The sequence below is a fragment of the Pseudonaja textilis genome, chromosome 7 (assembly GCF_049901715.1).
Source record: "Pseudonaja textilis isolate UNSWEBS1 chromosome 7, rPseTex1.2, whole genome shotgun sequence".
Lineage (NCBI taxonomy): Eukaryota > Metazoa > Chordata > Lepidosauria > Squamata > Elapidae > Pseudonaja > Pseudonaja textilis.
In genome coordinates, this window is record NC_141996.1 from 60013238 (window position 1) to 60026224 (window position 12987).

At 35.6% G+C, this 12987-nt stretch overlaps 1 protein-coding gene across 11 annotated transcripts in view; it reads right to left on the reverse strand.

The window, feature by feature from the left end:
- Positions 1-12536, reverse strand: part of PRRG1 (proline rich and Gla domain 1) — a 64875-nt gene extending 52339 nt beyond the window's left edge. For 6 of the 11 annotated variants that reach the window (XM_087937790.1, XM_087937785.1, XM_087937788.1 and 3 more), the window contains exon 1: positions 12427-12536. Coding sequence is in view for 1 of the 11 variants with exons in the window: in XM_087937780.1 (XP_087793906.1) it covers positions 7161-7229 (69 nt within the window). In the remaining 10 variants the exon portion in view is untranslated. Of the gene's footprint in view, positions 1-7160; positions 7397-12426 lie in introns of all 11 variants that reach the window. The other 5 variants (XM_087937786.1, XM_087937789.1, XM_087937784.1 and 2 more) reach the window with 2 other exon arrangements.
- Positions 12537-12987: the final 451 nt, after the last annotated feature.

The following is a 12987-nucleotide window of genomic DNA, read 5'->3' on the forward strand; positions in this document are numbered from 1 at the left end:
AGCAGATGGTGGATCTCTGATTCCATGTGATCCCTCTTTGAGGGGTCCCTGGAGATGCCCTCTGGCGGCAAAGGCTTGTCTATTGGCCTGAGATGAGGATCTTTGGAAGAAGGGCCTACTTTGACGGGGAAAGCCTGCCCCAGCTTCTCCCTGTTTAAAGGAGGGCTTCCTGTAGTAGGGAGGAGACCTGTAATCAAAGCACCTCCCCTGGGAGGGCAGGATCTTTCACTTGTCTCCGGTTTCCATCAAAAAGGGATCCAGGGCCTCCCCAAAGTCTCTCTCCCTTGAAGGGAGCTGATGCCAGCTTCCATTTGGTTCTGACATCCATATGCCAATTTCTTAGCCAGAGAAACCTACGTGCTGTTATGGAAGAGGCCATGCTCTGGAAGAAAATTTGGGTGACGTGAGGGTGGCATCAACAGTCAATTGAGCTGCAGCTATAATCTTCTTCAGGTCCTGATGCACCCTGAGATCCTCAGGTGGGATTCTGCCCTGGAGCTGCCTCAGCCACCACAAAGAGGCACGAGTAAAAAAAAGACACGGTCATCGATGCTCTGATGGCCCAAGCATCGGCTTGATGAGCTCTCCAGAGTGCCATCTCCTCCTTCCGGTCCTCTGCCTTTAAAACGTCCTCCGCATCAGGTGGGATGACAGATGAGGAAGTTAGGGCTACCACTGGGCCATCTACCTTTGGCACTTCCATAATGTCCAAAAAGTCCTTGTCCACATTAAATAAGGTAGACTCAGACCCACTGGGGCGAGTGTACGCCCCAGGGGTCTCCCACTGCTTTAAAAAAAATTTTTTTATTGGTTTTTAAAAACAAACATAATCAAACAAAACATAAAAACATCAAGCCATCTTCCATATATATACATACAGTGTGCCGGTTGGTTTACAAATTGTTTTGTGCTTCCATTTCATAGTCTTCAATTACAATTACACTGTATATATTCTTGTATTTTCAATCTAGTATTAAATAGATTAATATTATTAATCAATCATTTGACTATATTTTTATTCATTCATGTTTTATGAAATAATCATATTTTACTTAATTTGTTTTATGACAGTTCATATTATCATTTCAAATCTATCCTAGAATCATTTTGTAGATATAATAAGAAAAGAATACATCTTTATATAATATTTTCTAAGAATCTACATAATTCATTACTATATTTTATTGTCTAACCACTGATAGAATAGATCCCAAATTTTATAAAATTGTTTATGATCTTGTTCTCTGATTTCAAATGTCAATCTACTCATTTCAGCACATTCCAATATTTTCTTAATGCTTTCCTCATGTGATGGTATTTTCTCATTTTTCCAATTTTTAGCAAATACAATCCTAGCCGCTATTAATACATTTACAATCAGGTATTTCAAGTCTTTACTACATATTTCAGGTAAAATTCCCAATAAAAATATCTCTGGTTTCAAATCTGTATGCTTTTTTGTCATTTTTTCCAACCACATGTGGATTTTAGTCCAATATTTTCTAGCATCCTCACAAGTCCACCACATATGGTAATATGAGCCAGGTGTCTGATGACATTTCCAACATTTTTCAGATTTATTCTTGAACATTCTTGCTATTCTTGTCTGGGGAAATGCCACCTGTAAAACATCTTATACAAATTTTCTTTATATGCTGTTGACATTGTCATTTTATAATTTTGAGAACACAATTTTTGCCATTTCTCTAGATCAATCCCATATCCAAAATTCTTCCCCCAAGCAATCATATTTTCTTTGACTTTTTCTTCTTCTAGTTTAATTTCTAACAAATATCCATACAATTTTTTAAACACCTTTTCATCAGTACCTGTCAAAATCTTATCTAAGTCAGTCAGTTTATCACAAAACCTTCTGTTTTAGAGTCCTTATCATACCTTGAATGTATTTGTGCATATGAAAACCAATTCATCTTTATACCTTGTTTCTCTAAGTTTTGTATAGATTTAAGTTCACACTTTTCATTCAATATTTCACCATATCTGTTTGTTCCTTTTTATATATTATAGGATAAGAAAATGCTTCAACAGTCGATAACCAGACTGGAATTTTCAAATAACATTGCCTTTTAGTCTTCTCCCAGTTTAACCACAGAGACTCCCATATATGTCTTCTAAAATACCACTGTGCTTTAGTCCCTTTATACCATAGAAAAGCATGCCACCCCAACAACAGATCATGTCCTTCTAATGTCAACAATCTAGTATTTCTTAATGTTATCCATTCCTTAACCCACATCAGATTTGTAGCTTGGTATTACAACTCCCAATTAGGCAGACCAAATCCTCCTCTTATTCTAGCATCTTGCAAAAGTTTTAACTTTATTCTCGCTTTCTTACCTTGCCATATATATTTCAACACAATTTTATTTAAATCTTCAAAGTAATCTTTTCCAAGCCTAATTGGAATTGTTTGAAAGAAATATAAAATTCTGGGTAATATATTCATCTTGATTGTTGATATTCTCCCTATTAATGACAGTTGTAAATTTTCCCATTTCGCCAAATCTAGTGCTATCTGCTGCTTAAGTTTGATATAATTATTCTCTTTTAGTGTACTGCATCTTGCTGTCAAGTGTATCCCCAAATATTTGATCTTATTCATAACCTGGATTTTCAATAGGTCTGCCAGTTCTTCCTTTTGACGATAGCATATTCTTTGTCAAGATCTTTGCCTTATCTTTATTTATTTTCAAACCAGCCACCTTTCCATATGTCTCTATCTTTTCTATCAATTTTGATGCTGTTTCTAATGGGTCTTCTAGAAGTCAGGTTTTAAGGTCAAGAAAAAGGTGAAATACTCAGGGGCTAAGTTGATATAAATAAATATAAAATTGATTAAAAAATTATTAGCCTAAGTTTTTGTATTCCTGAAGCCTAAGAAAGGTAAAAGGATTGCTTAATTTGAATTCCTGATGCCAAACGAGGATTCAAAAGTAAAAAGATGATTTAAAATTTGAAGTATAAAGACTGTTAATTTGGATTTGTGATAAAGCAAAGTAATGTTGAAGCCAGGAGTGAATGTAGAATGCTAAGCTCTGTGCCTCAGTTTGAATTGCAGGGAGGGGCAAGAATCCCCCCTTCCTCTTTTACACAAGAGACTTTCCAAATAAAGCTCTGGCTTTCAAAGGCTATAAAATTTGCCAGGGTTCCTTTGTCTTTGTATTAAGCCAGGAAGGGGCAAATTCCTCCTCCTTTTCTCTTCAGCAAAAGAAGTGCTGTGTCTCAAATTATAACTCCTAACTGGGAAGAGTCAATTTGTAAAACAAAGGGAGGAGCCAGGTTTTACCCATCTGCCCTGCTTCTCCCCAGTTGCTACCTACAAACTTTTTTTTTTCAAACGCAGATGAAGCTACAATTCTCAACAATTGGAGAGGGTTCAGAAAAATATATAATAACCCACTCTTTGAAGTTTCTGGCAAAAGACAACCTAAAATTTGCCCTTGATATTGAAGGGGCTATTGATATTTCTTTCTTTTTTTTGTAAATTTTATTTGAGTTCACAAAGAGAAAAAAAATACAAATAAAACATCTTTTTTGAAAGTAGTGTAATCCCGGGTTACATTTCTTCGTACAGACACAAATTCAGGTTCATGCTCATTTTTATATTCTATTCCATATCTTATTACTGTTTTACATTTTCTGCATAGCTTCTCCCCTCTTTCAATTTTCTCAATTTTATTTTAATTATCTCATCTCAATTCAAATCTTTGTATTTATATTTTTTATCTGTCCTGTTTCAATTATCTATTATCTTTTCTCATTAAACAAAATTTCTCCTGTAGTTACTGACTGGAGTATGACACCTTTATATCTTTTCCCTAAAGTTGTAACATTCAATATAATACATAACTTCCATTCGGATTCTGCTTGGTACATTCTTAAAATACACACTGTATTCTTAAAAAAAGAAAAAATATAAATGTATATAATTAAAACAACATTCCATTCCAATTCAATTCTATCATTAATATTAATATTCATTAAAGTCTTAACATCTTTAACATTACTTTTCAATTAAATATCATACTTCTATGGGAACAATTATAAGCTTTCCATAGTTAATTCCCCCCCCTTCACTTATACTTTATAAAACATTAACTAATTAAAATGTTCCCATTCCTTCCTAATTCAATTTTCTCATTTATTTTATTTCACTTATTTTATTCACAAACATTTCACTACACTATTTTATCCCTCATTTTAATCATATGTTGTTTCCAATTTTCTAACGTTATTTCTATTACTAATATAACAATACAATCTTATGTACCTTTACAGAATCCCTTTTTCAGTTAGATTTTCACCCATTATCTCTAAATAGGTCCTGTTTCTCTATATCTTGCTCCAGTCCTTTGTAACTTCTTTTCCTTTCCTTCTTCCCTCTCTTCTTCTCTCTCCCCTTTTTACCCCCTTGTCTCTCTACCTCTGTTTCTCTCTTCTGTATTCCCCTTTTCTGTTGCTTTCCAGTATTATACTTATTTTTCGAATTATTTTTATTTTCTTTGGTTGTTTTTTTAAGTCTTAAATTCTCCATTCTCTTTCCCCCCTTTCCTTTTTTCCCCCACCTAAGATTACTTGTTCATTAAAGATGGCTTCTTCTTTGTCCCAATCTTCTTGTTCTGCAGGCATTTCTAGTTGTTTCTCATAGTTCCAAATCTCCATTTCTAAGAATTGAAAAACGAAGCCAAAAGAACCCTTCCTGTCTTGTGCATCTTCTTTGTACTTTTTAAGTTCCATTTTCAATTCATCCAGAAGTGATTCCATTGTATAAATTTTTAAACAACCACCCGATTGATTTTAGTCATTCAAATATAACCAAGAATCCAAAGATCATCAAATAATCCAAATACACGCAAGCTGTTTCTTTTTTGCTCTTTTTTTCACTTTCTCTTCCTGGGATTACTATTTAGTTGCAAAGTTTCAGTTAAAATTTATCTTTTAGAAGTCTTGTTGAAGTTTTACTGTAGGTTCTTTTTAATTCCAGGCAGTCTCCTCCCTCTTCCAGATCCTGCCCTTATTCTTTTTCTCTCCCTTCCTGCTTATGAAAAAGAAAAATTTTAATGTCCAGAAATCTTTATTATCCCTTTGGCATTTTGTTTTATTTTCAGCTTAATTGCCTATTGATGTCAAAGCAGATTTTTCCAATTTCTTATTTAAGTCTCTTAGTTGTCAGTATAGGGAAGGAGAGAGAGAAGAAGAAAAAACCCAAACCTTTCCCTTTTCACTTTCCTTCGCTGCTTCGGACTCTTCTTTGGGAGCGATGTTATTTTTTGTAAGTTTAAGTTCCAAGGTACCTTAGTTGTTGCTTTTACAATTTAACCCAGTCAGCCAAAACTTTCACTTCTTATCTTCCTCCTGCACGTTCTTTTCCGGTCGAGTTCTTCTTTGTGGTGACCATTTCTGACCACCGCTGCTACAACTGCCTTCGGGAAAGGGAGTAATGGCCAGCTGAGGAGGAGAGATGCGGCTCTCCTCAACCCTGCAGGCAGTCTCCCCTCTCCTTCACTACCTCTACAGGGTGGCTTAGCCCCAAAACCAGCCAGCTCGGGGCACTCCAGCGGCGAGCCCAGACAGAAACCGCGCACGATCGCGGATTTCTGTCTGTCACCCAAGCCCTTCAAACTTCAAACTGGAAGTCCGGGGCTACTGATATTTCTCAACAACTGAGAATGATAGCTGAAGAAGAGAAGGAAAGAGGAAATATAAATCACATTTGCCATTTCCTAACATAAATTCAATGTTTTGATGGACTAGTTCAGCCAGAGATTAGTAATACAATGAAAATAAATGTAAAGAAACTATCTTAATTGAAACCTTATTGTATTGAGTTCACACCTGTAAGATTAAAAAGAAGCATTTCCCCCATATCTTTTTCCTTTTTAAAAACAGTTTGATCTACTGATACCAAAAGCAATCACAGCCATATTTGCCTATGTAGGAAAAAATCCAAATTTCATGCTTAGGTGTATCTTTATCAAGATCAAAGTAGCATAAGTGTACAAGTTTTTGGGTAGTCCAAAACTGTTCACTAGAGTCCAAAAATTAAGCTAGATTTTTTAAAAAAATTATTTATACATTTTTCTTTAAGTGCTTACTAAGCATTTATTGTCTGAATCAATTTACAAATAGTGATAATAGTAATAACATTCTTTTGTTGTTGTTCTTAGCTGCGAAGTTGTGTCTGACCCATTGTGATCCCATGGACAACATTCCTCCAGGACTTTCTGTCTTCTACCATCTTCTGGAGTCCATTTAGGCTCATGCCTACTGCTTCAGTGACTCCATCCAGCCACCTCATTCTCTGTCGTCCCGTTCTTCTATTGCCCTCAATCTTTCCCAGCATTAGGCTTCTCCAGTGAGTCCTTCCTTCTCATTAGGTGGCCAAAGTATTTGAGTTTCATCTTCAGGATTTGGCCTTCTAAAAAGCAGTTAGTTGATCTCCTCTAGGACTGACCAGTTTGATCGCCTTGCAGTCCAAGGGACTTGCAGGAGTCTTCTTCAGCATCATAGTTCAAAGGCCTCAATTCTTTGGTGCTCAGGCTTTCTTATAGTCCAACCTCCACAGCCATACATTGCAACTGGGAAAACCATAGTGATGGGCTGTCTGCTAAAATAAAGCAAGGTCATACACACACATGAAAGTAAATCAGGAAGCCTGTAATTGTGGAGTCTGTCTGACAAGAACAAAGAATCCATAGGAAATATCATGTGTAAATCTTGTAACTCCTGGCTAATTAGAAAGCTGATAAAAGTCATATGAGTTAGACAACTTGCAGACCTCAGCTAAAAGTTAGGAATAGAGATGGCCTGCAGCAAATCAAATGCATATTAGATAACTACTAGGGCATTCATTAGCCAAGACTTGAGAATAGGGACAGCTAGAAACCAATAGAACAAATTGTAGAATTATTACTAAATGTTTATTAGATAGTATTTCTTATTATCTCACTTTGTCTCACCTTCTCCTTTAGTGAAAATGTATAAAACTTAATCAATCCTTTGTTCTTGGCTCTCGGCATTTTGACCAGGAGCCCTTTTCCTTGGAGTACTCCAATAAAAAGCAATCAGAAAACCTGCACTTTGTGTCTGGTGTCCATTATTGGCACCAGGTTCAGACCCGAATTGGGGACAACAATCACCTTGATTATATGCACTTTTGTTGGCAGGATAATGTCTCTGCTTTTTAATATGCTGTCTAGATTTGCCATAGCTTTCCTCTCCAGAAGCGTCTTTTAATTTCTTGGGTGTAGTCCCCATCTGTGGTGATCTTGGAGCCCAGTAAAATAAAATCTGTCACTACCTCCATTTCTTCCCCATCTGTTTGCCAGGAATTGATAAACATGACGGGATGGTCACTGACTTCGAGCCAGACATCCTAGAATGTGAAGTGAAATGAGCCTTAGGAAATCTGAGCAACAACAAAGCTAGTGGAGGTGACAGCATTCCAGATGAGCTATTCAAAATCTTAAAAGACGATGCAGTAAAAGTGCTACACTTAATCTGCCAGCAAATTTAGAAAACTCAACAGTGGCCACAGTTTACATTCCAATTCCAAAGAAAGGCAATGCCAAAGAATGTTCAAACTATCACACAATTGCACTCATTTCACATGCTGGTAAAGTTATGCTTAAAATCGTACAAGCTAGACTCCAGCAGTATGTGGATAGAGAACTATCAGAAGTACAGGCAGGATTTCGAAAAGGCAGAGGAACTAGAGATCAAATTGCCAACATATGCTGGATCATGGAGAAAGCTTGGGAGTTCCAGAAAAACATCTAGTTCTGTTTCATTGACTATGCTAAAGCCTTTGATTGTGTGGATCACAACAAATTGTGGCAAGTTCTTAGAGATGGGAATACCAGACCATCTTATTTGTCTCTTGAGAAACCTATATGCGGGTCAAGAAGCAACAATGAGAACTGGACACGGAATCATTGATTGGTTCAAAATTGGGAAAGGAGTCCAACAAGGCTGTATACCTATATATAATTCTTTACTAATATATAATAATTATGTATAACAATATTCTTCCAATTTCTAACTTTATTATCTAACCAATGGTAAAACAAATTCCAAATTAGAAAGTATTCTGTGTCTTCTTGTCCTTTATGTTAACCTATCCATTTCTGCAGTCTAGTATTTTCTCTGCAGGGATTTCCTCATTTTTCCAATATTGTGCAATTATAATTCTCACTGTCATCAAAACATGTACTATTAAATATACCTTCCCTTTATTATATTTTTTTCTGGCAGTATACCTAACGCAACTATTTCTGATTTTAAGTCTATATGTTGTTTTATCATTTTCTCTAACGAAGTATGTATTTTCGTCCATTTTTTTTTCCTTTGAACATGTCCACTACATATGGTAGGTAATAAGAGCTTGGTGTGTAGTTACATTTCCAACATTTGGTGAACATGTTTTTAAACATCTTTGCTAGTCTTGCCGGTGGCACATGCCACCTGTAAAACATTTTATATAAGTTTTCTTTGTATGTAGTTGCCATTGTCAATTTATAATTTCTATCCCAGTGTTTTTGCCATTTGTCTAATTCTATTATATATTCAAAGTTTTTTGCCCATACTATCATTCTTTCACTTGTTCATCTTCCATTTTCAGGCTTAATAATTAACTATATATTTTCTTTATTAATTTTTCATCTGTTCCTAATAGTATCTGATCAAGTGCTGTTGGTTCTTTCTAAAAACCATATATTTTAGCATCTTTCACATATGTTGATTGTATTTGCAAATGTGGCCACCAGAAGGTGGTCCACACCTTCATTTTGTAGTTCCTGTTTAGTTTTAAGTTCTACTTTCTCATTTAAAATATCTTTATACATTACAATTTTTTTCCAAATTTATAACATTTGGGTATGTAAGTGCTTCCATTGTGGAAAGCCAGACTGGAATTTTCATATAAATTTTTTGCTTTAACTTTTTCCCATATTAAGAGTACAGCCGTTCCTTACATAATGTCTTTGAAAGTACTTATGTATTTTATTTTTTCCATACCACAAGAGGTATGGTATGCCAATCCACTTGGAAGTCATGTTCCTCCAGCAGTAACAAACTTCTATTTCTCAGATTTATCCATTCTTTCACCCATGTTAGTGCAAAGGCCTGGTAATAAAGGCCCCAATCTGGCAGTCCAAAGCCCCCATTCTTCTTTGAGTCTTGTAACATTTTCAGTCTTATTCTTGCTTTTTTCCCTTTCCAAACATATTTCAAAATTATTGCATTTAATTCATCAAAGAATTTTTTTCTCTTGCTTTATAGGAATCGTTTGAAACAGAAACAGTAGCTTTGGCAAGATATTCATTTTTATAGTTGCTATTCTTCCTATCATTGACAATTGCAAATTTTTCCAATTCTCCAGGTCAAGTTTAATTTGTTTGTATTAACCTTATATCTTCTTTAATAGTTGCACACCTTGCTGTTAAATAAATTCCCAAATATTTTACTCTTTTAACTACCTGAAGACCTATTTTCTTTGTCAGTTCATTTTTCTGTTTATCTGTAAGGTTTTTAGCTAATATTTTCATTTTTTTTCTTTATTTATTCTCAACCCTGCTACTTCTCTATACCCCTCATTTTTTTCCCATTAACTTAGGGCCAGATTCCAATGGTTCTTCTAAAATAAATACCAAGACATCTGCAAATGCTTGTAGTTTGTATTTTTCTCTTTTTATTTTCAAGCCTTTTATTTCTGGATCCTGTCTAATATGTCTATTTAATGCTTCCAATGTTAATGTAAATAATAATGGGGACAGCGGACATCCTTGTCTTGTGCCTTTTTGAATGTTAAAAGTTTGCCATCAAGTCCCCATTTACTATCACTTTTGCCATTTGTTTGAAGTATATGGTCTTAATCATGTTCATAAACTTTTCACCATACTCCATGCACTATGTTGTAACATGAATTGCCAATTTACATTATCAATTGCTTTCTGTGCATCTAAAAAAATCAATGCCATTTGTTTATCAGAGAGCATTTCATAATATTGCAACATATGTAAGATAACTCTTACATTTTTCTTAATTTGTCTTTTGTGTAAAAATTCGTTTTTGTCTGAGATAAATTCATTGAAGAATCTTTTTAGTCTTTCTGCTATTATTGATGCAAATATTTTATAATCTGCGTTCAATAGTGATATAGGCCTATAATTCTTTATCTGTGTTAAGTCTGAGCTTCTTTCAGTATGAATATTTGCATCTATCCATGTGTTTGGCATCTTACCTTCCAATAATACTTCATTATAAATCTCTAGCATTGACAAATTCAATATATCCTAAAGGTATTTGTACACTTCTGCGAGTAGTCTATCTGGCCCTGATGTTTTATTAGTCTTTTGTCTATTTATTGCCTCTGTTAATTCCATCACTGTTATTTTTTCATTTAGCATTGCTCTCACATTTTCATATGTTTTTGGTAGTTTAGCCTTCTCTAGATATTGCTTTATCTTTCCCACTGCAATTTTTTCTTGATCATAAAATTTCCCATAGAACTCCTGAATTATTTTCTTTTTGGACTCATTTTGGGATTGTAAAGTTCCTCTCTCATCTTGTAGTTTACTTATTAGTTTCTTCTCTTTCTTCTTTTTCAATTTATACGCTAACCATCTTCCTGGTTTATTGGTATTTTCAAAAAAGTTTTGTTTTACTCTTTTAATTTGTTGTGCCAATTCTAAAGCTAGATGTTTTAATCAATGAAATTTCCAAAATAAGATCAGTACCACCATGCTGTTTGTGTAAAGATGGCATTAAGTTACAGGTATTGAAAGTTGGATCTCGTCATGGCACATTCTCTTCGAGAGTGATTAGTTCAAAGTCATTCAATAAGTTTCAGTGTACATAAATTGTATATAATGAGAATATGTGAAGAGAATAAAGTATAAATACTGAGAGTACGTTTAACTTTGATTTATAATAGCCAGTTTCTCATAATGTGGAACTGACTAGATTTCCCAATTATTTCTAGGAATTTGTGTAAAACCACTATTTTTTGCAACTGAAATGTAATACCTATTTTAAAAATCTTTTAAAAATATTTTTTAAAAATACTTCTAAATGATTGAACTGGCTTAAATGCTCAAAATGCAGAAAACTTCTTAAAAATGCATTACAAGATATATACCTCCCTCAAATATATATGAGTTTGATGTATACAGGGATATTGTCTCTTATACATTGCCCGTGTATTTTAGTCCTATTTCACACTACAAAACACAAATGCTTAAGCAACTTTTAACATATTTCTGGAATTTTAAAAAGAAACAAGCAAGGACACACATGCCCTTTGATTCAAAGTACAGAATGTACATGGTTACCGACATAAATAAATCATAGCTTGTAGGAACTGCTGCCACTGACTACACCAACACAGTAACAAATCTGAAAATTAAAATGTGAAGTATTGGATGTAGCCAGCAAAAGTTGCAGCCTGTTGTTAACAAACGCCACGAAGAACAATAACAACGCTACCACCATGTATGAAATGTAGCAAACATTATAATAGATAAAAACTAAACGTGAAACAGTTTTTCCCAGCAGAATATTTTCCAGTTGGACTGTGTGTAACAGTACATTTACAACATTGGACTGCTATTCCCATCATCACGAAACAACGCGGAAGCTGCGTGAAGAAACTAGATGACATAATGGAGCGAGTTTCCTGCTTAACTCGAAAGAATCAGATTGCAACAAAGTGAGCGATTAACGCCGAGAAGAGCAGAGAAATTGAGGGAAGTTATTTTTTTAACATCACTTCATTGGGATGATTGAAGTTCGCGGCTCTCTCAACTAGAGAACGGATACGACGTTCCCCTAAATTTCGCTGCGTCTGCTTTAAACTTTATCTTTGTATTAAGAATAATTTACAACTAGATATATTAGCGTGCACTGCCTGTCCCGAACGCTTTTCCAAATCCTCAAACCGTAGTTTCATGTGCCTTGGCTTCCTAACATTGGACTTATTCCGAAAAGAGGGCTGAAAGTGTATTTTCACAACCAGATTACCGCTACTGCAAAGAACCGCTCATAGCAATATCAGGACCAGCTTCATACAGAGTATCAGCACGAGGTGCTTTTGACAAGCAGCACAGGACCTTCTTCAATATCAAGAATCCCCGGACCTCGAGTTAAAATTGGCAGGCAGCCGGGCGGGGCTTGCATATCGGACATGGGATCGCAAGCGAGTCCAAGGCTCACCAAGGATCTCCAAACTCGAGAAATCAAGTTGATATTCTGTCCCTTGGCTCAGCGCTGCTAATCCAAATCTTCCTAAAACTTTCTTACGGCCGCTCCAAAACAAAGTCCTCTTCCTGGGAACCCCTTTTTCGCCATGTAAGAACAATTTGTTTTCCGCAGTTTGCAATACGCTCGTTCCCTCATCCGTGCACTCACCCGCCGATTGGCCGCCTGTTAACAACCTCGAACCCACCTTCTTTTTGCCTTTACGGACGGCTTCAGCGCTTCAACTATTCCTTACAGCTCGGTTTGAAAAAGCACGTTCTGCGCAAGCGTCATTCCAAAAATTAACTCCACCCCATAGTTCCTAATGGTGGGGAAAGAAAGCCAAGTTGTAAAGCGTGAATATGGGAGGAAAAGCTGTGCGAGAAGAGGCCGTTGCCCCGCCCCGGCTTATTCTGATTAGTAGAGTGAACACTCCCTTGTTCTTCTCCGTTCTCTCCATGTATAATAATTTGTGTTTTCAATTCAGTTAAGGGCAGAAGGCAGCGGAAATGGTTTCAGAGTTTAGGCAAAGAACTGAGTTCCCTTAAAGAGTTTTCCAAAAATTCAACTAAAATGCAAGCCAATACTTTCTCAGTTTTGTTCCTGGAAAGTTTGCAGGACTCCTAATAGAAATTGGTATATAAATGATCTGACTGAGGGAAAGAATGTTTTAGGATATAGGTATTCCTCGACTAGCAAGGGTTCACTGAAGTTAAAATGGCACTGAAAAAG